This window comes from Panthera tigris, chromosome E2, assembly GCF_018350195.1.
Source record: "Panthera tigris isolate Pti1 chromosome E2, P.tigris_Pti1_mat1.1, whole genome shotgun sequence".
NCBI lineage: Eukaryota > Metazoa > Chordata > Mammalia > Carnivora > Felidae > Panthera > Panthera tigris.
In genome coordinates this window covers 37,746,078-37,771,485 of record NC_056674.1, presented here as the reverse complement: position 1 = coordinate 37,771,485, position 25,408 = coordinate 37,746,078, and the positions used below count along the sequence as shown (strand labels likewise).

The 25,408-nt window shown below is 35.5% G+C and overlaps 1 protein-coding gene across 3 annotated transcripts in view; it reads left to right on the top strand.

Moving 5' to 3' along the window:
- The window catches only part of CDH8 (cadherin 8), a 518,426-nt gene extending 499,483 nt beyond the window's left edge, over nucleotides 1-18,943 (top strand). For all 3 annotated transcript variants that reach the window (XM_042970108.1, XM_042970109.1, XM_015541187.2), the window contains 2 exons: nucleotides 16,278-16,529; nucleotides 17,938-18,943. In XM_042970108.1, coding sequence (XP_042826042.1) covers nucleotides 16,278-16,529; nucleotides 17,938-18,431 — 746 coding nt within the window. In that variant the 3' untranslated portion in view covers nucleotides 18,432-18,943. The remainder of the gene's footprint in view (nucleotides 1-16,277; nucleotides 16,530-17,937) is intronic.
- Nucleotides 18,944-25,408: the final 6,465 nt, after the last annotated feature.

Sequence of the window (25,408 nt, the reverse complement as noted above, 5' to 3'; positions counted from 1 at the left end):
ATATTCCAACTTTGAGGTTTTCAAACAGAAATTCCTTATAAAGTATAAAACTCTGAAATCCAAATATTCTTAAAAGATTACAGGTCTTCACTTAATTTCAAAGTTAAGGTAACTGATAGCTTTACATATACTAATGAAAACCACTGTTATTTTAAGTTTTATTATACACCTCAGGAAGAAAAACACATTTGCTCCTCAAAGACCTTCTGACTCTTGGTTTTGTAATTAGTAATTTGGGTACAATAAAAGTATTTGCTCTGACCATGGGGAAATTATTTTAAAATGCAACCAGGTAAGTAATGAAATTGGTGTGCAAACACAATGAGGAATGATTCCAGAGCCTGAATATTATCTAATAAGATATTCAGAAAAATTCTGAAATACACACCCTAAAGGAATTATACCTTAAGATAAGCTATTGAGGATTTAGAATGTTGAAAATGGAAGAACTCCCCTAAATTTCTATTTGTTAAGCACAGCTCTATGGTGCCAGAATGTGGAATATTTGATAGTAGGGATCTTTATATCACTGCCCAGTACCAGAAAATACTACGCATCCATTGTCAACGGGGGTTGGCAAGCTTGGAAAATCAAATAACATCTTGAGAATATTTTAAAAGACTCATCAAAAAAATCCCTTTTATTTTCAAAGAAAGTATTAAAATGAAATCATGCATGACTTCAAAATGTATTCAGATTTCTCTATAGTGTATAACAATAGGGAATTTTATCAGATTACATTTTCAATAAAAAGAGTTTGAATGAGCTTGATGTGATTTCTATTTCAGTCATAAGGGTGACCTACACAGGTATCTTCTTCTTCAATCATTTTATTTCTGCTCCTTCCATCGTATTTTAACCTGTTAATATGTGGGTGAATTTGAGGAAAAGCAAATCAGTTTGACCTTTAATGTAAAGTCATTTTTGTATGATCAAAACAGTACTATTTCCAATACTATACAGGATGTGGATTTTAAGATTCAAAAGCACGTGCCATTCTCAGCAACCTGGGAGGAATGATAATGTGACCACTGCTTGAATGATAATTTTATCTACATAACTGCCTTCCGTACTCTTGCCTTCACTATATATTAAGACTTCTGCCCAAAGATATATGTTTAGCCAAGCTGTTTTAATATAACATATTAAACTTTAAAGTGATTCAAGGACAAACACTGGACTTCAGCTCGCTGTAGGATGCCACATTTTCTTGCATCTTTCCCTCCTTTTTTTTAGCAGTTATTTTACCACTAAGCCAGAAAAGAAGGAATTATGCAGGAAAATTGCTATCAGCTGCTACCCCTGCTGGATTACAGAACCCAGAGCATAATAGCTTCCCCAGTGGAGCCTCTAAGGGTTTGGGCCAAGCCATTAACCACTGCAAACACCTAAGGGAAGAAATGGAATAGAGTAGAATGGCTCTCAGGCATCCCAGGAGATTTTTATGCAAACAAAATTTATTTGAAATGCAGATGTCCAGGGCCTATCCCGGGAAATTCTTATTCAGTTGATTTGGGGTAAAATCCAAGAATAGGCATTTTTAACACATGCAAATATTTATATCTGAATTACTGCCTGAATTTTAGAGTTGGCTTCTGTTTGTGTGAATATTTGCTCAGATTTAAGTTGATAATTAAATGGGCTTAAGATTGGAATGTCAAGATGGACCAGGTATGTCAGACCCTAGGAGATAATGGACACTTTATTTTAATTAGTGTAATAATAAATATAAGACTGCTGACATATGTCTCTCTCCTTGCATTCTAGTTTTGTAGGGCTAGGAATATTTTGGACTTCTCAAGGTTCTGTTTTGTATTTTGAGACTCGTTACAAAGTGACTAACTCATATTCACTGTATTCACTATCATGTATTTAAGAGAACAATTAAAACCACTATATTTACTTTACATTTCTTTATAATCCAATCTCCATTTCATCTCTGAATTAGATACTCCCAAATCCCTAGGCTGTTCCTACAGCCTTCTTCATAAATGAAGTAATAAATTTTCAGCTAGTTACTGAAGGATGGACAGAACTTTCTTACATGAAAAGAAAGAAGTGAGGTTATTGGATGCAAGGGGAGAGACATATAAAGTCATAAAGCCACACAGATGATGCAAGGAACGGAACCAAGAAAGGGATTTTTAAAAATGGGGAAGAATATGGATGAAATATTATTAGTTCCATTATTTGAAAGGTTGAATTTGTGCTACTGAACATTCAGGTACATATGGTCAGTAGGTAAGTAGAAGAGATGTAGGGTAACATTTTAGAAAGAAATATTGTCTGGTATTTGAAATCAAGTAAGTGAATCACATTCAAATAGTTCATAAAGAGGTGGTAAAGAATGAAAATTCAACTAAGGATATTTGAAGCTCCAACTGACTTTATTCAAGAATAAATGAATCAGACAGCATCCCATGTAGCAAAGAGAAAGGAGCACCAATGACGTCCAGTATAGAAAGTTTTTTAAAGTCAGAGAGGACCAGAAAAAAGGACATTATTAGCAAAGAATGCACTGGTGGGCATTCTAAGGCAACATAAGGGTTCTTATTATGGACTGTGTCCTAGTGCTGACCACACAACTCCAGGTTGGTTGGTTGAAGTTCACATTCCTTGCAGGTGGTGGGTCAGGGGGGCAGCTGAAACTGCATTTAGCTTAGGTATCAAGTCTTGATTTGCTGATGTGGGCTTTAATATAGTGACTCCATTTTGAGCCCGTGGTTTTCTTGTTGTCAGAGGTTAGATGAAAACGCTGAGGGCAGAATGCTATTGAACAAAACAGGGAAGCAGAAAAGATGGAATGCCATTCTCTGTATTTCCCCATTTCACAACCAGCTGTTTTTAAACCCAGCCCACAGGCCTCACCTTCCTTAAGGCTTCCTTTCATCTGTATCTATGATGATGGAACTTTAAGTCAAGGTACATATGGCATAGTGGACCACAGGGTATGAGAGCTAAGGCAGGACAAAGGTCCCAATTAGAGAATAGACCACCAAGTCGCCTATGTTTTGGCTAGTTACGTGCCATTTTTCTCTCCCCTTCTGTGTCAGAAGTTCTTTGGGATCAGTGATCACATCCTCACTTAACCTGGCCACCCATTTGCTCATTCAACAAGGATTAACATCTCGCCATGAAGCCTTCTATATAGTGACACACATGACAAATGAAATGATGCATTTGCATTTGCTAAAGAAGACAGTATCTCTGCATCCAAGGATCTTTCACTTTGCAAGACAGAAAACCATCGTATGTGACCATATTGCAGCATGCTAGGGGAAAGTATGCAGAGGATCTTTCCTCTGACAGTGATGTCTTGTTGACAATAGGCACTGAATAACTGAGGGCAGAATGCAGTGAAGGTATCGGTGTAGATTTGAAAGAAGTTAAGATAGAGACGTGGGTGATAGCAAGGGAATGTGCATTTGTACCATTTTTGGTGGCTTTCACCTTATGTCTTATTTGTATATGTGCAAATTCAAAACATTCAGGGAGAGGATGGTATCTAACAAAATGATGATTTGCAGGGATACTTGACCTCCTTCAAATGGAAGCAGGTTAACTAGATAACAAACTACTTTTGGTAATTCCTTTCTTTCATATCCGCAGTTGTCCATTCACTATATTTAATGATTTCAGTAAGTTATATGCAATGTATACCTCACTTGAACTGCTGCTGTAAAACAGCCTTACTCTCTGGTCCAGCTACCCTATACATCAAGTGTGTTAATAAGCACAAATTTATCATCTCCAGTGCAAAATGAATTAATCAGCTCCAGTGCAAAAAGAATTAATCTCTGACACCCAGTTTCTTAAATATTTAGAGAGGTCTACTCAATCAATAGCGATGTGGTGGAAAAGTCACTCTCTTGACAACACTAGCTTTCCAATGTCTTGATTTTTAATGACTATGAGGTTATTTTCTGGAATTTTCACAAGAAATTCCAATAAGAGCCTTAGTATTTCTTTGTTTGGCTTGGTTTGTATTTAAATAGCTTGCACACTCTAAAAAATGTTGTTGTTGTTTTTTTTTTTTTTACTTCTGCATAAATAGGTAAAAATACTCTTTGTCATACATGTTGATATTTATAAAAGGTTTAAATTTTCCATTTGAACAGAAACTGACTGTTGGTATAGTTTTCACTTTCTGGGGTTAGTTAATATAGGTATTCCTGAAATAAAATGAAGGTCATATTAGTCTTCATCCCTCATTCCCCAGTGCCTGGAGTAAGATAAATCTTTTCATCTAAGCATTAAGCGATCTGCATAAGGTTCATGGAACATTTTGTGTAAGAGCAAGTATGCAAATTAAATACAGGGAAAAAATAATCAAACTCAGAAGACCTTGGGCAATATGATTGTATCTAGCATAGAATTTGTACCTGTAATACTTGTGTTTCTCTCTGGCACTAAAAATAATCACTTCTTGATAATTAATTCATGGTTATGTTATGCTATGATATGTTGTGCTATGTTAGGCAGACTCTCAGGATATGGGATTTAGATCTATGGAGTACTGTACTGAATACCTTTTGATCCTTCTAAAATACTGAATTATCATCTACAGTGGCAATGACCATTTAGTTTTTCCTTGTTTGTGATAAAGGTGCCATAGAATGGAAAAACCTCCCTCCACACACTTTCTGTTTTGTATCTTATCCTTAAGCTTTAATTTAACCTTCTTAGAGCTCATTTTCCCTTGTTTTCTGAGATGAATTTTGTTAAGATGACAGAAAGTGTAGAAAATGCATTGGATTTAGTTGTAATTCTTAGCTACCAGCTGAGAAACCTTGAGCAAGTCACTGTTTGTCAAAAACTCCATTCCTCATATGTAAAATGGGAATAAGTATGCCCTTCCCTGACTCTGTAAATCACATTTAATCAGATTCACTGATTAACTTAGTTTATTAGGGATCCCAGAACAAATTACCACAAACTGAGGGGCTTAAAATAACCAGAGATATATTATCTCAGAGTTCTGGAGGCCAGAAATCCAAAATCAATTTGCTTATAGGGCCATACTCCTCTCCAGAGATTCTGGAGGAAAATTCATCCTTTTTGTCTTCCAGCTTCTCTGTTGGCTGTAGACATTCCATGGCTTGATGGTTACATCATACCAATGTCTGCCTCTGTGGTCACATTACTTCTTCCTTTACTCTGTGTCCAATCTACCTCTGCCACACTCTCACAAGGATACATGTTTTGAATGTAGTACCCAGCGGTTCAGCCCCAGATGAACTCATCTCCAAACACTTAATTTAATTACATATGCAAAGACTCTTTTCCAACGAAGGTAACATTCACAGATTTCCAAAAAAAAGGACTTGGATATGTCTTTTTGGACATCACTATTCATACCACTATATTCTACACCAACTTCATATAATCTAATTTTTTGCTTTTATATTAACAATTTAAGAATAGTTTATGTAGCTTCTTATGGAATTTTAGAAGATGTTTAACTTTCACAGGCTACTTGCTGAGTCCTAAGCACAGCCCAGCTTCTGTATATTTCCTCCGCAAAATGAAAACAATGCAGATATTTATAGAACTGTAGTATTGCATGCTTATAGCAGAGTTTTTCTGTTAAAAAAGTGTTAATTCATTTAATGTGTACTTGCAAATTTTTGACTAAACATTATTTGGTGTTAGTCTAGGAACTTCCAAAAGAATTCACAATGATGTTTTTTTTCTAAAGGCAGAATAAACATTGATCATTACTTTATGGCTAGATATACTTTATTATTAAATATTTGGAAATTTGGTAATGAGTTAATGCTTGACAAACATTGATATTATTGACATCAGGTGGTATTGTGGACAACCTAATGAGGAAAAAAAAAGGAAACAAGTAACAAATGATCTAATTAGGTAGCTCAGAATATCCAGTTGCTTGTTGCAGATTTAGTATGTTGGTACACTTTCAATGAATTATGTAGGAAGTTATAATGGTACTAGAGGAGATTGGCTTCACAGAGTCTTAGTTTTTATTAATTCATTACAGCCTGATTGTTTCCAACAAGACTTAGTGTTTGGAGTAAAAATGTATAAATGAAATATAAATGGTAGGATCTTCACTCCATATTCCCAAATATTAGGTGTTGTATATACATATATTTATATCTAATTTGCTAAAAGGTAATAGATTTGGTATCTCTATTGCTTTGCTAGGCTCTTAGAAATAAACAGCAGACACAACACCATAAGGACTTAATTAAATCTCTTGTCCATACCTACTGAACAGAGTGCCATTTTCCCTTTGTTTTGACCTCCTTGCCATTTTTATTCCATTTTACTTGACCGAGAAAATGTGAAATAAATTTGCAAGTCAAATGCCAGGAGATATTTTTTCAAAAAGAGAGAAAGCCAGTGATCTTCTCTTCATCTACTCCTTTTGTCATAAACATTTGTCTGGCAAGTGCCTTCATTAACTCTGGCTCCTTGTTGCTTTTGCTTGCATGTAAAACAATGAACAAAAGCCATAGCTCCATGATTTCAAATAAATGGGACTTGGGGAAAGTAAAATTTCTGCATCAGGGCAACAATAATAGATGAACGACGGTAAAACAATAGAGAATTTAATTTGCCTGCCTTATTTTATCTGGGGGAACAAACAAGGACAATGTGGGAAGAACGTGGGATATTTAAATAATAACAAGAATAATGACCTTTCTTTTTCTATTAAAAATACATAGAAAATAAATGGAAGGAAGGAAATTAGTGAGGACTGTGGGAAAATTACACAAATAAAGTTAAAGAATTATCCAGGTAGACACAGTCTATCTCTTTAGATAGATTTGGATATTTCATGGAGTATGTATACAGAAATAATTAGTGCCTACAAGATTTTAGTTTGCTCAGGCTGCTATAACAAACACTGCAAACTGGTGGCTTAAACAACATTTGTTTCTCACAGTTTGGGAGGTTAGGAAGTCTAAGATCAAGGGGCAGGCAAGGTATGTTTCATTCTGAAGCCTCTTCTCCTGGCTGCTTGTAAGAGGCCACCATGTTTCTTTGTGTTCACATGACCTTTTCTTTGTGCACCCATGGGTAGAGAAAGAGAAGCATTCTTGTGTCTCTTCTTATAAGGGCACAAATTCTATAGGACCAGGACCCCACCCTATGACCTCATTTACCCTTAATTAATTTCCTTAAAAGATCTATCTCCATAGACAGCCACACTGGGGGTTGGAGCTTACAAATGTCAACTGCAGGTGGAAGGAGAGGCACAAACATTTAGTCTGTCACCAATGCTTACTGGCTTATTTATACAAAGAAACTTTTCTTCTAAGAGTATTAATGTTCTATGAAAGAAGGCCCTTGATTGCCAACTCTAAATGATATAAAGACTGAATATTAACAATCAAAGAGGACATTCCTCCTAAACCAGCTACAGGAGATTCTAATTCCGATTATGTGCCCCCCTCTGAATACAGGACTAAGTTATCGAATTTCAGCTCAGTAAAAGGGAATTCTGGTGTGCACTCTTTAACATGATGATAGTTCACATATTTTAGATATCTGAGATGGTATTTCAAATATTCTTCTCCTCTCAGTCTTCTCTATTTGAATCTAAGCACCCTGAGTTTATTGTTCATGATACATGGTATTAGTTATGCCCAGAGTAAGACTGAGAAACCATGAATATATCTCTTAAATTTCCATATAGGACCTTGGGCTATAAATCCTTTCCAATAGCCTAAACTGAACTTTCTCACTGACTTATTCTGAATCACATATAATTCCCTATGACAAAATAACATGAAGGGAAATAAATGTGAGACCCATAAAATGCAGCTAATGATTATTCATTCACTTAACAAATATTTGCTGAGTACTCATTATGCATTTTAAATTGGTTATTCATTACTTAAAAGTGTTTCAGTTTATTTTGGCATCCCCTGTATCGATCACATCCCTATTACTATATTATTTCTTTGTAATAAGTTCTTTGATAAAAATATAAAGATTATCTTATTAGATTGCATAAACACTCTGTCTGGGAAGGCTGGGGATGGTTAGTAAAGGAATTATCCCCCCAAAATTACATTTAAGTACAGACATAAAGAATGCATAAATGTTAATTCAAATGAGGGCTAAGGAAAGGTAGAGAGATTATGAGGTAGAAGAAAGAGCAATTATGAAAGCACGAAGGAAAGAAGATCCTTGACTCAGAAAAGGCCAGGATGGCTAGAACACAGAGGAGTGGTAGGACGGGAAGCTGGAGGATGAGGCTGGGGCTCGACCATGTAAGTCACATAGGAAGAAAAACTCTCAGATGCAGCAGAAATTTTGAAAAGACTTAGCAAGCTTCTATCATATCAGTTAGTTGATCACTTCCTTAGAACTGAAACATTCCAAATAAAAGTGGATAAAACAACCCCACCAGTGTTGCTGTTTTTTATGAGGATCTTCACTCTGTGTCAAGTCCTGTGCTGAAGACTTGGAATAGAGCCATGACTAAGGCTAGACTCCCTCAAGGGGGTTAGACTTTACTGAGATAATACACACACTTTACTGAGTATTATCTATTTGTCTCCTCAGTGTTAAAACCATTGTGTTAAAATTCTGAGACTTTAATTTTAAGATGGCTGTATTTGATACAATATCAAACAACCTCCAATAATGCACTAATAGGTATATCTGGAGGAAAAAAATGGCAAACTAAGCATATAAGTAAATATTTTTATTTACAATGAATATGTTATCAGAATCTGAAAGGAATCTCATACATAATGGCATAATGTAATGTGCTGTCTGAAAAAAGCAAGCATATACCCCTACTGTTTATCTGTTCCCTACTTTACTATTTATTTGGTGTAGACCTTGTATTACTCAGCCAAGGAGTAAGAAACCCAACGATTCCACTATTTTTGGAATATTGTCAATTTTGAGAACTATGTCTGGTGTTACTGGTCCACTTTAACTTTCCACCAAGATCTTTCTTTCACAAATCAGTCATAAGCAAAAACGAATGGGTTTAGAGTATGAAGCAAGATTCTGGAATGGAATCATTCATCCTCCTTGGTATAATGCTCATAAGCAAAATATTCCAGGAAGATGAGAAAATAGGAGAAATCTTTAACTTATAGAAATAATAAGGAATACTGATATTTGACTATTTCACCTATTAAGAGTATCAGGCAACCAGGTGATAAGCTGAAGAGATTTGTTTCTATCTCAGTGTAACACAAATGCATGAAGTGGACAGCAAGTGGACATTGCTCTCCACCTGGATATCAGTCCTCCCTAGAGAATACCAAACTCTCTTGCTCCATCCTCTTCTTACATAGATCTTGACAAAACACCCTTCTCCCCTTTCTCAAACTGTGTTATTTTATACTCAATTTCAAAAGATTTAAATTTAAAAATAAATCATGACATATATGTTGATGGGCTTTCAGTGACCACTCTTTTTTTCTCATAATTTTTTCAGTTTTAGAAAATGTATTTTCTCTAGTAAGTCACCAGGATATGTTCTTCTATTTGCTCCAAGGGAAAAAAAAAAAGTAAATGCAATAAATACAAAACCCAGGAGCAGAAGCCATGAGGATGGAATAGATTATGATGCAAAGGCAACATGATAGAAATTGGAAATGCATTAAAACAAAAAGGTATGAAAAAAAAGTTTTTAAATAATACAGTAACCCAATTGAATCCAACTTTAGAGGTATTGAACAGCTGTCTTTTATATGGCTGCCTTTTCCCTTTGCATCATTGCAAAGAGAACAAAAAAGAAAGAAAAATTAAGGAGGAAAAAAGAGTACAAGTAAACAAACTTGAACAAAAACTGCCTTCCAATAAAATCAGTCATCTTAATGTTGAAAGTCAAAACCTATTTTCTCTTTTGTAGTATCAAGAACAAGGTACAGGTATCACCATAACTTCTTATGTTCAAAATTCTGTTAGAAGGTCTAGCTAGTATAGTACAATAAGAAAAAAACTAATAACGTAGGCATTTAAAACTATAACTTTCCCTCTAAACATTGCTTTAGCTGCATCCCTTACATTTTGATATGCTGTATTTTCATTTGCATTGTCTCACAATATTTTCCAATCTCCCTTTTGACCTTGCCTTTGACCCAATGATTATTGAATAATGCATTGTTTAATTTCCACAGATTTGTTAGTTTCCCAAATTTCTATTATTCATGTTTCTTCATTCCATTATAGTCAGAAAAAAAATTTTGCATTATTATCTTTTTAAATTTTACTCAAGTTTATTTTACACCCTCACATATTGTCTACACTGCAGAATGTTCAATGTGTACTTGAGAAGAGTATTTATTCTACTGTTGTTGAGTGGAGTGTTCTATAGATATCACTTAGATATCATTGATTTATACTGTTTTTCAAGTCTTCTATTTCCTATTTCCTTGTTTATTTCTGCCTAGTTGTTTTATCCATTATTAAAAGTGGGATACTGGAATATCCAACTATTACTTTTGAATATCTAGATATTACATGCCAACAATATATTATGTACTTACTGTTTTATACAATTGCTTTATAAAACAGTGAAGAAAAAAGGAGAAAGTTGTGTATTCCATCTTTCATGATGACATAATTACTTTTCCTGGTCCTCTTTTTTTTTTTTTTTTAAATGTGAATCTGAATTACCATCTGAGGTTATTAGCTTTCAGTCTGAAAGAGTTCCTTTGGTATTTCTTACAAGGCATGTCTGCTGCTGATGAATTTCCTCAGCTTGATGTTTACTTTCCAAGCTTCTATTTCATATTTTTTTTGTTTGTTTTGGAAAGAAGGCTTTGCTGAATATATGATCCTTGGTTGAAAGTGTTTGCTCTAAACACTTTGAAAATGCTATCTCATGTCCTTCTGGCCTCCATTATTTCTTTTCTTTCCTTTTTTAAAAAAAATTTTAACATTTATTTATTTTTTTTACCATTTATTTATTTTTGAGACAGAGAGAGACAGAGCATGAATGGGGGAGGGTCAGAGAGAGGGAGACACAGAATCCGAAACAGGCTCCAGGCTCTGAGCTGTCAGCACAGAGCCCGAAGCGGGGCTCGAACTCACACACCATGAGATCACGACCTGAGACGAAGTCGGACGCTTAACCGACTGAGCCACCAAGGCGCCCCAACATTTATTTATTTTTGAGAGAGAGAGAGAGAGCACAAGCAGGGGAGGAGCAGAAAGAGAGGGAGACACAGAATCCGAAGCAGGCTCCAGGCTCTGAGCTGCCAGCACAGAGCCCAATGTGGGGCTCAAACTCACGGACCGCGAGATCATGACCTGAGCTGAAGTCGACCATTCAGTCAACTGAGCCACCCAGGCGCCCTGTGGCCTCCATTATTTCTATAAAAATTCAGTTAATCTTATTGGAGTCCCTTGGAAGGGATGAGTCAATTTTGTCTTGCTTTCAAGTTGTTCTCCTTGTCTTTGGCTTTGAGTATTTTTACTAGGATACACTGTGAAACTCTTTGCATTTGTCTTCTTAGAGTTTGTTGAGGTTTCTGAATGTATAGGTTAATGTCTTCAAAATTGTTTGAAGTTGTCAGCTTTATTATTTTTCTTTTCCTTTCTTCTTTTCTGGTATTTTTCATCCACATATTTTGGAGCCACATTTTTATGAGGCTCTGTTCATTATTCTTTATTCTCTTTTTTCCTCTCTATTCTTCAGCTTGCATATTTCCTATGCATCTATCTTCAACTACATGAACACTTTCTTTTGCCAATTCAAATCTACATTTTAGTCAGCCTAATTAGTATTTTATTTCAGTTATTGTGCTTCTTAACTCCAGAATTTCCATGTTCTTTTTTAAATGTTATTTTTAAAAATAATTTCTATTTATCTATTTATATTATTTGATGTGATATTATTATCAGACCTTTCTTTCTTTAATCATAGTTTAGTTTATTGAACACTTTTATAATGGCTTCTTAGAAGTCTGTTTAATCTGATATCTGGTTGCTTTCATGAATAGTTTCTTTTGCCTCCTTTTTTTCCCCCTTGCTATATGGGTTTCCTATTTCTTTGTATATCTTGTAATTTTTTGTTGGAAACTGGACGTGTTAGATATTAAAGCAGTTTTGGATATTGACACCCCCCCTACACACACTGAGAGCTTAATATTGCTGTTTTTGCTTAATTTGTTTAATGACTGGCTAGAATGTTTTTGTTAAGTCTATTTCCTATCTGCAATTTTAAACCACTGATATTTCACCTCAAAGGATCCCAGCCTTGGGTATGCCTACAGTCACCCTAGAATGACAGTGATTTGGGCAGGATTCTCTGCCCCTGACCATGTTCCAATTGTTAAACTCCACTAACTGCCAGATGATTTCTGTATTGTTTTCAGATTGGGGGCAAGATTGCTCTACAGACTAAGCCAATCAAGTTTGGGCTCCTAGAATATTTCTCTAAGTCAGTGTTTCAGATGTGTTCTCCCCAGGCATGTTGCTCCCCTAGTCTCTGTCTCAGGTTCTCTGTGTCTCCACTGAGGCCAAACTGTAAGCCACTCTCTCCAGAGTTGAGTTGGAAACTATGATGTGTTTCTCTGAATGAAGCCTCTGTTTTAGATGATGAGCACTTGGTGCTGGGTGGGGGTGGGGAGTGGATGTGGAGTAATGTCAAGTTTTTTGGCTTGTCCTTCCCAGTGTGTAACCAGTGCCTGATAGGCTAGGGCAAGGGTAACTGAGGCCCTATATCCCCAGGGGAACCCTTCCCAGGGAGAGTTTCTGTCTCACAAGCAAGGGCTGTGAGAAAGAAAGGAACCCTCTTTTGGCTGCACTCACTTGAAATTTAGTTTCAATAATATAGTAGGATGAGACTGCTCACACCCTGTATCTCCTGCTAAGACAGTTCTTTAACTGTCTTAGCTGAGGGGACAGGGAGCCCTATGTTCTTGGCTGAACCAGTATAGAGTGGATTTTCCATCTCACAGAGCTGGGAGAAAGTGGGTTCTACCTCACACATGAGTCTCGTCATTCTTACCAACCTTTGATAGATTGTCCTGGATAAATGTTTCTTCATTTGCTGCTTGCCTCCAGGACCATTTCCAGAGATGTTAAATGGTTTTTCTTTTATAATCACCATTTTCACTAGGGAACAGTTCTGTGGAGCTCCTCACATCATTGTCTTGCTGAAGTGGAACTCTGTGATGAGAATATTACTTTTATAAATAAAGAAAAGTTTACAAGATTGCTAGAATTAAAATCAATGCATAAAACAATTACACTTTACACACTAGCAACAATGATCAGAAAGTGCACTTTTAAAATATTAATATCACTTTGCAGTTTGATAATATTACCAAAGCAACAAAAGATATACTATTAAATCTAACAAAATATTAAATCTAACAAAAGATGTGAAATTCTCTTGTAGCTAAAAGTTAAAAATTACATGTTTAGTGATATATATTAAAGAAAATAAGGAAACTATGATCTTGAAATGGAAGACTAAAGACAGTAAAGGTGATGCCAATTCTCTCAAAGTTGATTTATATTTTAACATAATTTCTACTAAAGTTCTTATAGGGATTTTCATACAATTTGCTAATCTGATTCTATAATTGTCAGAGATTAGCAAATGAACAATAATAGCCATGATACTCGTAAAGAAGAACATGAAAGGGAAATTAATCTAATAAACATCAGGATTTATTATGAAGTTTCCATACATAAAAGTGTATTACTGATGCAGATTTATAAAAACAGAGCATTGGGAACATAATAGAGAGCTCCTAAAAGGGTGAGGGTGCACAAAAGTTTGATTTGTGAGAAACAGAGTTGAAGAGCAGTGAGTAAAGGATAAGTTACTCAATAATTAACCTTGGGGAAATCAATTACCAGTAAAGAAAGAAACACACACACACACACACACACACACACACACACACACACACACACAATTCCATACAATCACCTAAATGTGACAGATGGCATTATAAATATATTTCATGTAATTTACTTTTAAAAACTCAGTTTAGAAGCACAAACCTAAAAGAGATTGATAAAACTGACTATATTAAATTAAAACTTTCATGAAATTAAAAGGCACCATAAGTCTTAAAGAAACTAACCATAGCTTCATAAAAGATATTTGCCACATGTAGATTTTTTTTAATGTATTTCAAATGCAGGAATTTGAACTGTGTGAAACTGCTGATACTTGTTTTTTTTTAAAGTGTACAATAATGACAATTTCATTTGGCATAATAAAATAAATCCATAATAAATATAAACACCAATTAGAAATAGTTGTTGTTTTTTGTTTTTTGCTTTTTTTTTTAAAGGAGAAAAATGAATAGGCAAATAGGGAATTGACTTGCCTGGAGGTAGCAGGTAAAATTTGCCAAAAATGACTCATAGACTTCCTTTACTCAGATAATAATTTTCATTATCTAGGACGGGAATAACAAATGCAAATGCAAGGAATAGTAAACACTAAGTTTAGTGGTGGACTCACTAATGCTTTATACGTATTAAAGAGCATAGTTTTTTTCGACACTGAGCAATATTCCTGCTGCGGTTTCTAAATTATCATTATAGATTGTTTTAAAGAGAGAATATGCAAAAATAGTTTCCCATATAAATAATGTCAACCACAAAAAGGCAAAAGTCTCATTGTAATTTTATTAATTGCATCTTGAAGAACAATTCCCATCTTCTGTTTTGAACTATGGTATATGAAATCATCCACAAATGTTCCTTGCACTAATTAACTGTACTCCAACTTGTCACACATTTTCTGAAAATATAACATAACTATATATTCTGTATCTGTTTTGAGATAATGTTCTCCCATTTTTTAGCTTAGTGGTATTTCCCTCCATGTCTTGGAAATAAAGATAACTGGATCATTTGGTACACCACTACTTAACTCTATTAGAGAACTCTTTTCAGTCTTCCAACTACTAATGAGGCACAACGAAAAGAAATTTACAAAAAATAATGTTACTCAATTTGAGTGTTTTCCTATTTGCTTACTAGCAAGGCATTAGAGATCCATTTATATCTTAAAACAAAAATAAATATAATTTATACATCTATTTTGGGGAACGGCCATCTTTTTTTTTTAATTCTGGAATAGCACTATATGGTACAGAAAATTTAACACATTCATTTAAAGTCATTTGAGTAGAATATGTGTTCATGTATTTGAGTGTTCTGGAAGCCAGAAGGACATTAATGACCAAGAATTGGACAACAATGGTTTGGAATCCCTGCTTATTATGCAACAATGAGGTAGCCAGGTATTCTAGGGTCTACAAACTTGCCAATATGTGAAAAAAATCTGAACTGAAATAATCCTTTTGCTCAAATAATATTATACATGTTATCTGAGATTGTTTATTTGCTTCCATGTAGAATATAAAAAGGAAAGTATGTTCCCATTTTGAATAGATATATGTCTTTCATTAATCAAAAGGAGAAAACAATAGTTAATATATACAATATGACTATAGTTCATGAGCTGGGCATGAATGACTACGAAGTTTTATTTTGAGGGGTGAAATTTTGAGAACCATAGGGCTAGCATGGGTTCAATTACTCTTCGCTGACAAGTTTTACCCTGAACTGAAATGAACCCTTCCGTACGGCTTAATTGTCTTGAAATGTTGCTCTAGATAACCAATATATCTCTCTGTATAATCGACTGATACATGCAAAATGGAGCATTTGCTCCAGGGACTTTTCCATTTATTCTTTTTTGCATAACCAGTATAGGTCTTCTCTACAGAATTTTAATATATGTGGCATATCTCCTTCAATTGGCAGTAAATGGGACTTTTGTTAGTTTAAATGCTCAAGGGTGTGAATGACTCTTTTTAGATACCTGTGGGAGACAACAGAGTGCATTGTTTTGTATGCCATATCGTCATATAGTCTATCTTTCAATGCAGAATTTCTCAAACATGCCTTTCAAATGTGGTCCAATTCTGTTCAGTCAATTTTGCATTATCAGGATAAATGAGGGAAAAAATAAACTTATTTGTGGAAACGTGGGTTAATTTGTGTCTTCTGAAAGGACACTTGAAGATTATTTTTATAAAAGAAATATTTTGCATTTACAAAGTGATGGTAAAATTTCATTAATTCATGGTGGGGGCCCATTTATTAAATTTGCAGGGCATGGATGTTTTGGTCCATGTCAATTGGGGAGGTAGGGAGGGGGGAAGAATCTAACTGGTCTAGTGGAGTTGGGATTCTCTTGAGTTTTCCAGAGGATTTATGAACTAGAAAAACAAGTGTTGTTTGGGCAGCCATTTGGAAATGATGCAAACTATTGTAATTTTCACTTTTTCCAGATAATTCCCTCAGCATTTTGGCAAAGCATAACGGATTCAACCGCCAGAAGCAAGAAGTCTATCTTTTACCAATCATAATCAGTGATAGTGGGAATCCTCCTCTGAGCAGCACCAGCACCCTGACCATCCGGGTCTGTGGCTGTAGCAGTGATGGTGTTGTCCAGTCTTGTAATGTTGAAGCTTATGTCCTTCCGATTGGACTCAGTATGGGCGCCTTAATTGCTATATTAGCATGCATCATTTTGCTGCTAGGTACGTATTTCCTTCACAGCTTAATGGTCACCATTTTTCTGGTTCATAAATGACTTAAATAAGGACAGCAAACCTGAACCCCAGTCAGGTATCAGCATTCTTCTGGGGAAAAGGAACTTTCTTGCACTTCTCCAAGCTTTGAAGTTACCAAATAGGGGTGAAGGAAGAAAAGTGCCACGATAGCCAATGTCCAATTGGAGAGGACAATTCAGTGCCTTTTTCAATCCCATTACCAGTGAAAAGACAAACTAATTCTAATGGTGGTGGAAGTGGGGACAGACCTTTATGTGGTTACAACAGCATCTACCATATAAGAAGGCCTGCAGATCTGATGTACACCAGTTTACTGTAATGGGAGGCTCTCGTGTGTCCATAATACTCTTTTCTCTAAACGATGTATACATTGCGTTGCTGAGTTCATCCAAACACACAGTTTGGTCAGACTAAAAGACAACAAACAAGCAAACAACAAAAAAAATATTTTTCAAAATTACACTGTGTTCTTCAGCTATTTTTCTGGATATTAAAATCAACTTAAAATGAAGATTGAAAATGAAGGAAAGTTTTTTTTTTTGGTAACTTTTCCATTAAAAATTTCTAATTATAAAAACAACATTAGAGACTAGAAAGATATATAAGAAGAAAATTATGTCTTATCCTGTCCTTAAGTAAAGGATATGGCAGTTACTACCTTTCCAGTCACATCCGTTCTATTCACCCACTGCCTGGATTAACATTTCTAGACATATTTTACCCTGTGAACCCTAGTTTGGTTTGGCTGGCTTTGCCTGTTGGGTATGTATTCCTTTCCTTTTGCCTACCTTTAGGCGTACCTTCCCAGATGGGGAAGCCCCAGCTTCCTTATAAGGCAAGAAATTGCGTATGCCAATTTGACATTCATCTTGATATATCACTTCATCTGTGAATGAACATTATTTGATTGGAGAGAGTCTTGAAGAGCCGATAAAACACAAGATATTCTAGATATGATTTACTCTGCTACTTTTTCTTTATCGAAGAAGGACATGGAATCAAAGATATTAAATAACTTGCCCAAGAGCCACAGCAAGTTAATTATTTTTATCTTTGCTGTTTTCTATTGTGTGCCATTTATTCTAGAGCTCGTAACAGTCTTACATGCAGCTTTCACCATGGATAGATGCAAATTAATTCTTTTAACCCAACTTCATCACCATTTAATAAACAGAAGCAACCTGGAATAATACTCACTCAGAATTCAATAACCCATCTTTCAGAAAGGTGTTTAATTTAATTCCCAAGTGAATTGTAGTAAGGCTATATGCTGGCAAGTTTCTACACAACGCCACTCTCTTGTAACATACATGATATGTTGCTTGTGAAATTATTTGCAAATTGAGCTAATTGTTATTTCACATTTTTCCTACAGTAATTGTGGTGCTGTTTGTAACTCTGCGGCGACATAAAAACGAGCCATTAATTATTAAAGATGATGAAGACGTACGAGAAAACATCATTCGTTATGATGATGAGGGAGGAGGAGAGGAAGATACAGAGGCTTTTGATATTGCAACTTTACAAAACCCAGATGGAATTAATGGATTTTTACCTCGTAAGGATATTAAACCAGATTTGCAGTTCATGCCAAGGCAAGGGCTTGCTCCTGTTCCGAATGGTGTTGATGTTGATGAATTCATAAATGTGCGGCTACACGAGGCAGATAATGACCCAACTGCCCCGCCATATGACTCCATTCAGATTTATGGCTATGAAGGCCGAGGGTCTGTGGCTGGGTCCCTCAGCTCCCTGGAGTCCAGCACCTCAGACTCAGACCAGAATTTTGACTACCTCAGTGACTGGGGTCCCCGCTTTAAGAGACTGGGAGAACTCTACTCTGTTGGTGAAAGTGACAAAGAAACTTGACAGCGGATTATGAATTAATCAGTGGAACTGAGCATTCTGTAATATTCTAGGGTCACACCCCTTAGATACAACCAATGTGGCTATTTGTTTTAGAGGCAAGTTTAGCACCAATCATCTATAAACTCAACTACATTTCAATGTTGAACCAAAAATTAATAATAAAAAGCATATGTTAGGAGGTTATAAATCTTGTGGAGTGTGAATTCAAGTATGTGGAATCTCTAGAAGTCTTTGGATATTTGATATTTACTTAGCCACCACAGACAAAGATTGGGATCCTGGCTAATCCTTAGAGAGATGGTTAAAAAGAGGAAAAAATCAAAATTAAAAGGTGCTTTCTTAGAAAAATGGACCTGCAAGAAATGTGCTGCTGATATGTGTCTTCTGCAAGGATTTTTATAAATGCAAATGGTTTTTTCCCCTTCACCAATAAGGATTCCGCCACAAACGATAAAGCAATACTTGGTCTGCTGTACGTTATGACTTTCTGGAGTTTTGGGAGGCCTCCTAGATTATACGGTACGGTGACCGCACATTGTACATAACTGTTGGCCCCACTCATCAGAGACCGAATAGCATCTTTAAATATTGTGTCGAGCCTTAAAATATTCACATGTTCGTAATCCATTCCTGGGTGGGGATTGCCAACTCAGTGGTGGGAGGAGAGAAATCCCATTCAAACAGGCTTGTTTTCTGGAAGCAGGATTACTCGTTCCCTCCACTTCATCTTCTTCCACAAGGACAGAAAGATAAACCGTATCACACAGCGGACTACATATGAGACAGATGGTTTTATTGCTAGCGCGTGAATTTATTTGTTTAATCCTCGAAATAAATATTTTATTGATGTCCATTAATGCTTTTATTTATTAAGGTTGGTAATCTATATAGATTAAGGGACTATATGGAAAAAAAAACTAAATTATATCCATTAATAATCCTTTAGATTGTTTTATATAAATATATATATATATATATACACACAATGAATGTTTAATACATGTACATTTTGATGAGATGAGTATGGCAGGCAATATTATCAAAAGGGGAGCTAAGAGTCTCTTTAGAGTAGAAAGTGTTATTGTGGCTGGTGATGGCAGGAGCAGCATTTTCCCAGAGAAACTTTTGGACTGTTTTCTATTTTGTTCATAATCCTAGTATTTGGTGTTTTTACTACAAGCACAAACATCTGAAAGCATATTGATTCATGTGACTATTTAAACTCTAGACTTTTAGATACCTACATAATGCCCTGCCCAGTAAACATGCTTCAAGTTGCCCCCACTGTTTTAAAGCAGGAAGTGGTTTGTACATAATTTTACTGCTTTTGTTTTTAGCACTTCTCTCCCTGATCTTCATGGTGATGCACAGAATGTCGTAGACTCCAAAAAAGGACAGCACTAGAAGATGTGAGCATATTCAATTTGTAACACAATCCTGCCATTTAGGAGTAGAAAATGTATGATAAAAATCAAGTACTACACGCAGATCATTTTAATTTTCTACTTTGCTTTAATGCAATATTGTTTATTTACTTCACGTATTGTATTCAGAGAAACTCCTGTATTGTTTCCTACTTTGTGAAATATATTTTTATAAATACCTTTGTTGTCATCACTTTTTTTCCCCTAATCAGATGAAGATCTGTTTAACAGAGACATCAACTCTAATTAGAGTTCTACAATGTTCAACTAAATCATCCCGAGGATCACTTATATTTCTAAGAGTCATTATTATAAAGCAGAGGAAAGAAATAACCTGGCAATGAACACAAAGCAAAAGGGACATTAAAGGAACATGGTGTACAGAAAGTCTAGTCCAGCTGTGCTTGTTGGGTCCTCCTGGCAGCAGAAGCTGTAATAGAGTTAAGAGTAAAAAGAAAAGAAACAAGAATAAGGAGGGAAAGATTTCAGCTAGGAGTACAGGTCTAAAACCTTTAGAAGGAACGTTATCAGTATGCAGGATTTAGCAAAAAAGATCTAAACCGCAATACAGACCTGACCAACTTCTGCCAAATGGGTTCTGAGTGAAAGACTGCCTGATGAGGGGTCTGTCATTGGGGAAAAAGTAGTTGAGGTCTACTTCCCCTGCCATCTCAGTCCCTGGTGTGGGGTTGCCTGGGAAGAGCAGGACTTTGGCTAGAAAACCAAAGATATCAAATCCTGGAGACTGCCTCCACTGTGACAGACATAAAATGTATGAATATTGGAAGTTACAACTATCCAGGGACTTAGTTGACTCATTGAGTGTCTGTTGCCTGAGAATAGTTCATGTTTTATGCTCTGGCTACTGGACACTTTTTCTTGAGGTAAAAGTAATGGTCCAGAGTGACTTTATGCCACAGCTTGGCACAGTACCTAAGACAAGTACTTAGTGAATGTAGATTAGTAATAGTAGTTGCAAGAGTAACCAGTGGTAATATTCTGACTAAACCAAGGTGAAATCATTACCTTTTTACTTATTTCTTGCATATCAGATGCATCTCTAATGTACTTCTCAGTGAAGCCCTTAGACTACTGACATACAAACATGTTTGACGGAAAAAGTACACTTTTTCAGGAATACAAAATCTATATCCTCCAGTCTTGGTAATCCATAGGGTAATATTTATATGGTGGTTTGGGGGGGGGTAGGAGATGGTGTCTATCATACTAGTTCCCTAAATCTTACCTCAAAATTTATTTTGACCAGGAAGGGAGAATGAAAGTGTTTTAGCCTCTTGGTGATTTACTTTGCCACCACCTACTAGCATTTTGTGCTTTCAAAGTCCATTTAAAGTTTTATAATATGGAATGAAGTAATTAACACCATGTTCAATGGTACTTTTAGAGTACCCTGAATCTACATAAAGATCCGAGAAACACCCGCCCCCCACTCAGCTTAAGTACTTTGTATTTTAGCAAGAGACTTGTTAGGACTTCCTCAACCAAGACAGGTTGATGGGGTTCCCAACCTTTTTCAGACTTTGAGTACTCCATGCTCAACTCTTTAAATAATACATTTTTTGAATTTTATCAGAATGAGTATTTTTACTTCTGCATTGTTTTCTGTTGCAGTAATACATATGTCTTACATATACATGTGTGGTTAGTTTTCAAATAAAATGCTGATTCAGTTCACAGGCATTTTAATGTGACTGTAGGTTTTTATTGTGTCCTAAGCATTAGTTGTTTTCCATTCTTAAAACTCACTCCTGCACAAGGTTTCTCTGCCTAACAGCAAATGACTAATAAGTGGGAGTCAGGTGAGACAAAATTATTTCCCTCTGTCCACCTCACAATTCAAGTTCCTGTCTGGGAAAACTGATACATTCTTGGGTGACTGGACACCACCTGGAAACAGTTCAGCCCCAACCCTGTCTACTATTTCAGCAAATCATATTACAAAAATGTCCCTTAAACATCCATGCATGGTTACCACAGAGTATTCAGAACACAACCTTCCAATAATATTTTATGATACAGTTATAAGATTAAGAATAGTTTATAATAGGATGATTAAAATATGCTAGAAATTATATGCAAGTATTAACATTGCCGCACAGAATTGTGATTTCTGAAATATAAACTTGACAGTGAAAATGCTTTGGGAAAATGTGCGGGTGTTTGTATGTATGGAAAATAAAACTTGGATCTAGGGGCATCACCAGTGAAAGCAGGATGCTTAAAAAGAGTCACATGTGCTTCGACAGAGTTTCCTTAATCAGATGCTTAAAGTGAGACAAGTCTCTGCATGAGATGTGGAAACCACCTAGGAGCAGCCAAATTCCATACCGAGTCTCTTCTGGGCTGTGCTGTATTTTGGAGAAGGAAAAGCGGGTGCTGGGAGCTAAGTAACCAATTACTCTTTATAGCCACATAAGGACCAGGGGCAAGTAGGCCCTTCCAACAAGTTATGTTATGCGATCACTGGCTTTGCAGGGAATCTCACGAATATATAACATTCTGATTGCCTTTTTGATTGAAAGTTCCATCTGAGATCAGGACAGTGCAACTAGTAATAAGATTTCAAAAAATCCCATCACTGGCACTGTTGGAAAGGCTGAGCATGACTGAAATCACATCATTGTCAGTCAAAAAGATAAGGTAACAGTGGGCATCACTATAAAAGCTATATAAATGCACAATTTAAACATGAATATCAACATGGAAAAACTATATATATATGTGTGTGTATGTATATATATATATATATATATATACATACACACACATATATACACATATACATATATATACACACATACATATATATATGCACGCATACATAGATATATACACATATGCCAAATTAATTTATTGGGGTTAATCTTCTATTTATAATTTTCATCCCATAATCCTATGCTACTAAAACCCCGGAAGGGTAGCTCCTTGTTTTTCTGAAACTAACCTTGAATTGGAAAGAAATTGGATTGAAGATAAACAGTTTTAAATGCAGGTTTTTGTTTGAGAACAAAATAATGGTTCATAATACCTGGGACGAGAAGGAAATACATCACATTGTATTTGAGAGGTTTTTATATTATTGTGTTTTTGTGGAGAAAATAATTGTGGAATGTACTCTGCAGGTAATAGTTTTCAATATATTTTTATTTTCCCCATTCTGGTACTATTTTATTTGCTATACAAAGTTTTTTTGCAGAGTAACTCAGTTGGCCAGTGTTAAACATATTGTTGCCACTGTGGTCATTGCCCTCTTGATGACTGTAGAAGACAGAAATGCTGTCATTAAAGTAGATGTTTATTTGTATTATTTTCTTCTTAGTCAACACACATTTATGTATTCCATGGTATATTATTTTGTTTTTTATTTACATGATACACTCTTTAGAGTAAAGATATTCTAGTCCTAGTATTTCTGACCCAATCCTAGTATTAATGGGTCCATGCAACTTAAAATCCCCCTGACTGGATGGACTATCTGCAAGGAAAGAATGTGTTTCCTACATGTATTGAGCATCAATCATCTCAGGAAATAGGCTATATATTTGATAAAGAAAGATTAAATGAGATGGCATCTCTAAACTAATTCCCTTATTTATAAAGTAGAACCAATTAATCGCATCTAACCTAATTGTTGAGACATTCTTTCTCTATCATCTTGAAATAGTACTTTGAGTCTAGGTTTAAACTTAGGTTGGTCTGACATTAAAGCCCATAACTTTCAATTAAACAAAACTCTGTAATTATAATGGAAAGCTTGTAATGATAAGAAATAGAATCTAAGTTATGAACAGTGATATGGAAGAACTGAGGAAAAACTAAGTGACTCTAAGTGGGAACACTCAGGAAGTCTTCATGGAGAAGTTTTCAAAAAAGATGGGAATGAAAGAATTGGCAGAACAGAAATCACAGCTTTTCAAACACCCAAAACTAAGAGGGGGGGCATTATAAAAAGATCACACTTACAGATTAATGACAACTTTTTGGACCTTCAGAAAGATCCAAAACATTGGTGCTCATAGGACACTTTAGGTTTGCCTAAATTGTAGCATGTTTGGTGGATGAGAAAAATGAGGTTCAGAGATGTCTTTGGGAATTTTTTGGAGTTACATTAATCATCTAAGAAGTAAGAGAATTGAACTCTGGTCTTCTAATTCATTACCAGGATTGTAAAGTTGTGTTTTTGTGTATATACATACCTCCCCCCCGCCCACCCCCCCACACACACTTTATGTCAGTTTCATCTAGATCACAAGGCTAATAGGCATTTGCTGGAAGAATCAATGTCTGGGGCATTCCTCTTCCAGCTTGAGTTACCTGTCATCATCTGACATACATCCTGAGTTTAAGCACCATCTCTTGCAGGTACCATTATTAATAGATAACAGCTATCTATTACTATGCACAAATGAGAGAAGGATAATTGTTAGAAGGAATAGCACAGGAAACTGTCTGAGAAGAAAAACTGTAGAAAACAAAGGCTTCAATTAACCTAGAGACCAAATAAAAGAAAATGAGAAATCACCGAAGGTAAATTTTAATTTCTTTGGATCCCCTCTGTATAGGCAAAGATATCCAGGGCCATCCTATGACTCTTCACAAATATGACCTAGATTCTAACAATTATGTTCCAAGTGAATACAAAAATTTAGGAGTCATTGGAATAATTCTCTCTTCCTAATATATGCATTCCTAACTACAACTTTACTTAATGTTTTTCTATTTTTCTCCCTTAATTCAACCTCTAAATTTTGAGAGCAATTCCGTATTTATGAAGTCTAATTTTTGCAAAAGTGAATGGATTATCTAGGCTCAAGGAGAGAGCTATAATCATACTGCAAATAAACTTTTAAAAAAAGATACCTTTCTAAATTTTTCTAAATTTATTTTCTACAAAATATGTGATATGATAAGAAAACTCTTGTCTTATCTTTCCAAGACACATGGTCTAATTGGATAAATTATAGAAGCAAATAAGTGATAAAACATTAGATTTCGCTCTGCTATGGAAAAGGGGAACAGATGGTTTTATGAAAAGACAGAAAATTAATAACCTAACCCTGCCAAGGCACAGTATTCTGCTAGAAACTGTGTTATAGTGAATCTTAGAGAGAGCGAGCATCAATAAGCAGTGTCTGCTGGGGTAGAATCTCTCTCAACGGACTTTACAGTTAGTGCTTTTTACCATATGAAATCTCCACGTGACAAAATTTCCAATACCCTTACTTATTTCATAAGTATTTGCTTAGGATCTCCCAGAAATCTGGGTGCTGGGAATATAGCACTCAACAGGACAGGGAGGTCTATTTCTTCACAGACTTGGTGGTATAAGAGAAACAGAAATAGAAATAAAAAAGACAGAGATGATGATGATATGAAAGAACATAACATGGACAGGAAATTAAATGTTTTACATGGAGTGGACAGGGTCATCTTTGAGTTGTCATGTTATGACATGTGAAGTTGCCAGGATAAGAGCAATGGAAAAGCTTATGTCCATCGTTGTGCTGTTCTAAACCATATACAAGAAATAAC